At 62.7% G+C, this 1,618-nt stretch overlaps 1 protein-coding gene across 1 annotated transcript; it reads left to right on the plus strand.

The window, feature by feature from the left end:
* Positions 1 to 704: 704 nt before the first annotated feature.
* LOC105310860 (branched-chain-amino-acid aminotransferase, mitochondrial-like) lies at positions 705 to 1,529 on the plus strand (the record flags this gene model as incomplete). The annotated part of the gene is made up of 3 exons (XM_011386955.2): positions 705 to 1,020; positions 1,113 to 1,232; positions 1,332 to 1,529. Coding segments are annotated over 3 exons (604 nt in total), but the record flags the coding sequence as incomplete, so codon positions are not given.
* Positions 1,530 to 1,618: the final 89 nt, after the last annotated feature.

Raw genomic sequence — 1,618 nt, forward strand, 5'->3', positions numbered from 1 at the left:
TTTTAATATCTGATGAGGCTTCTTTCCACTCCCACCTCTTCTCCCTGTTCTTTCGTTTTCTCCAAAACATTCTGGCAGTTTTTTCTTGTTTGTCATTCTTCATTCATGCATTTAGTGATTCATTCATTCAAGAACAACCTACTGCGCGCTAAGCACCGCCCTGGGCACAGGGGACTGCTGCTCCCTGCTCTGTGACACTTGCAGTTGGTAGGGAAACAGACTTAAGCAAACATGGGGCCACGGGGCAGGAATCAGGGTACCCTGACCTGTCGGGGGGGGGGGGTGAGGCTACACATCAGAAAGGCTGTAACATTTAAGCCGAGCCCTAAGAGGTGAGTCGGAAGACACAAGGAGAGTCACCTAGCAGAGGGTCCAACGAGTACAGAAGCTGGGAGCAGGACGTGGCCGTGGTGCCAGCCGCGGGGGCGGGTGGGCAATGTGAGTGAGCAGGTGAGGGAGGCAGGTGTGTGTGTGTGTGGCCTCCAAGGCCCAGCGGGGACATCAGGGTGGGGGTGGGGATCCACTCATTTTTTTCGTTTGTTTTTGTATTTTAAAAAATGTTTCTATCATGGGAAACTTGAAACTTAAAGGTAGAGTGACAGGACCCCCTCCCCCAAGTCACCCTACTTCACCCTCCGGCCCCGGTGGCACCATCTCCTTTTATCTCCCTTCCCCCTCTTTCCCGTTTCTGTAGGGCTTTGAAGCAAACCCTGGACGTTGTGTTACGTCGCCCACAAGCACTGTCTGTCCCTGTCCCCTCTCTCTGGGTCCCGTCTCTCTTCCTTCTCGTCCTCTGAGCGCGGGGGGTTGGTCTCTCCCCAGCTCGGCCTCTGCTTTCCTCTCGGTCTTTGCCCCACCCCCCGGCTGTCCCAGGCGGTCGCTGAGCCCGCCCACCTGTCCCCCCCGCAGCTCTTCGAGGGCCTGAAGGCATTTCGAGGCAGCGACCGGAGCGTGCGCCTGTTCCGCCCCTGGCTCAACATGGACCGGATGCTGCGCTCGGCCCTGCGCCTCTGCCTGCCGGTGAGGGGCCCGGGGCGCCCCGGGTGCGGGGAGGAGGGCGCGGCTGCAGCGAGGGCCCCGGGGGCCCCCCTGACTCGCCGGCATCCTTGCAGAGCTTCGACAAGGTCGAGCTGCTCGAGTGCATCCGCCGGCTTGTGGAAGTGGACAAGGACTGGGTCCCCGACAGCAGCGGCGCCAGCCTCTATGTGCGGCCTGTGTTCATCGGGAACGAGGTGGGCGCTTCCCTCGGGGCCGAGGGTGGCGGGGACCTAAGGGGAAGGGCCGGGGACCTGGACTCCTGGGTCCCTGACGCCCCCTCCTGACCATCGCAGCCCTCGCTAGGTGTCGGCCGTCCCTCGCGAGCCCTCCTCTTCGTCGTCCTCTGTCCCGTGGGCGCGTACTTCCCTGGAGATGCCTTGACACCCGTGTCCCTCCTGGCGGATCCGTTGTTCACCCGGGCCTGGGTGGGCGGGGTCGGCGACTGCAAGGTGGGCGGGTGAGTCGTTGTCCCCACTGCGCCCCTCGGAGACCCCGGTGCGGCGCCCACGCGTCGGGGTGTGTCTGCGCAGGTGCACAGACCAGCTGGGACATGGGACGGGGCTGGGTGGAGGTCAGTGGG

The sequence above is a fragment of the Pteropus vampyrus genome, unplaced genomic scaffold (assembly GCF_000151845.1).
Source record: "Pteropus vampyrus isolate Shadow unplaced genomic scaffold, Pvam_2.0 Scaffold13749, whole genome shotgun sequence".
Classification (NCBI taxonomy): Eukaryota; Metazoa; Chordata; class Mammalia; order Chiroptera; family Pteropodidae; genus Pteropus; species Pteropus vampyrus.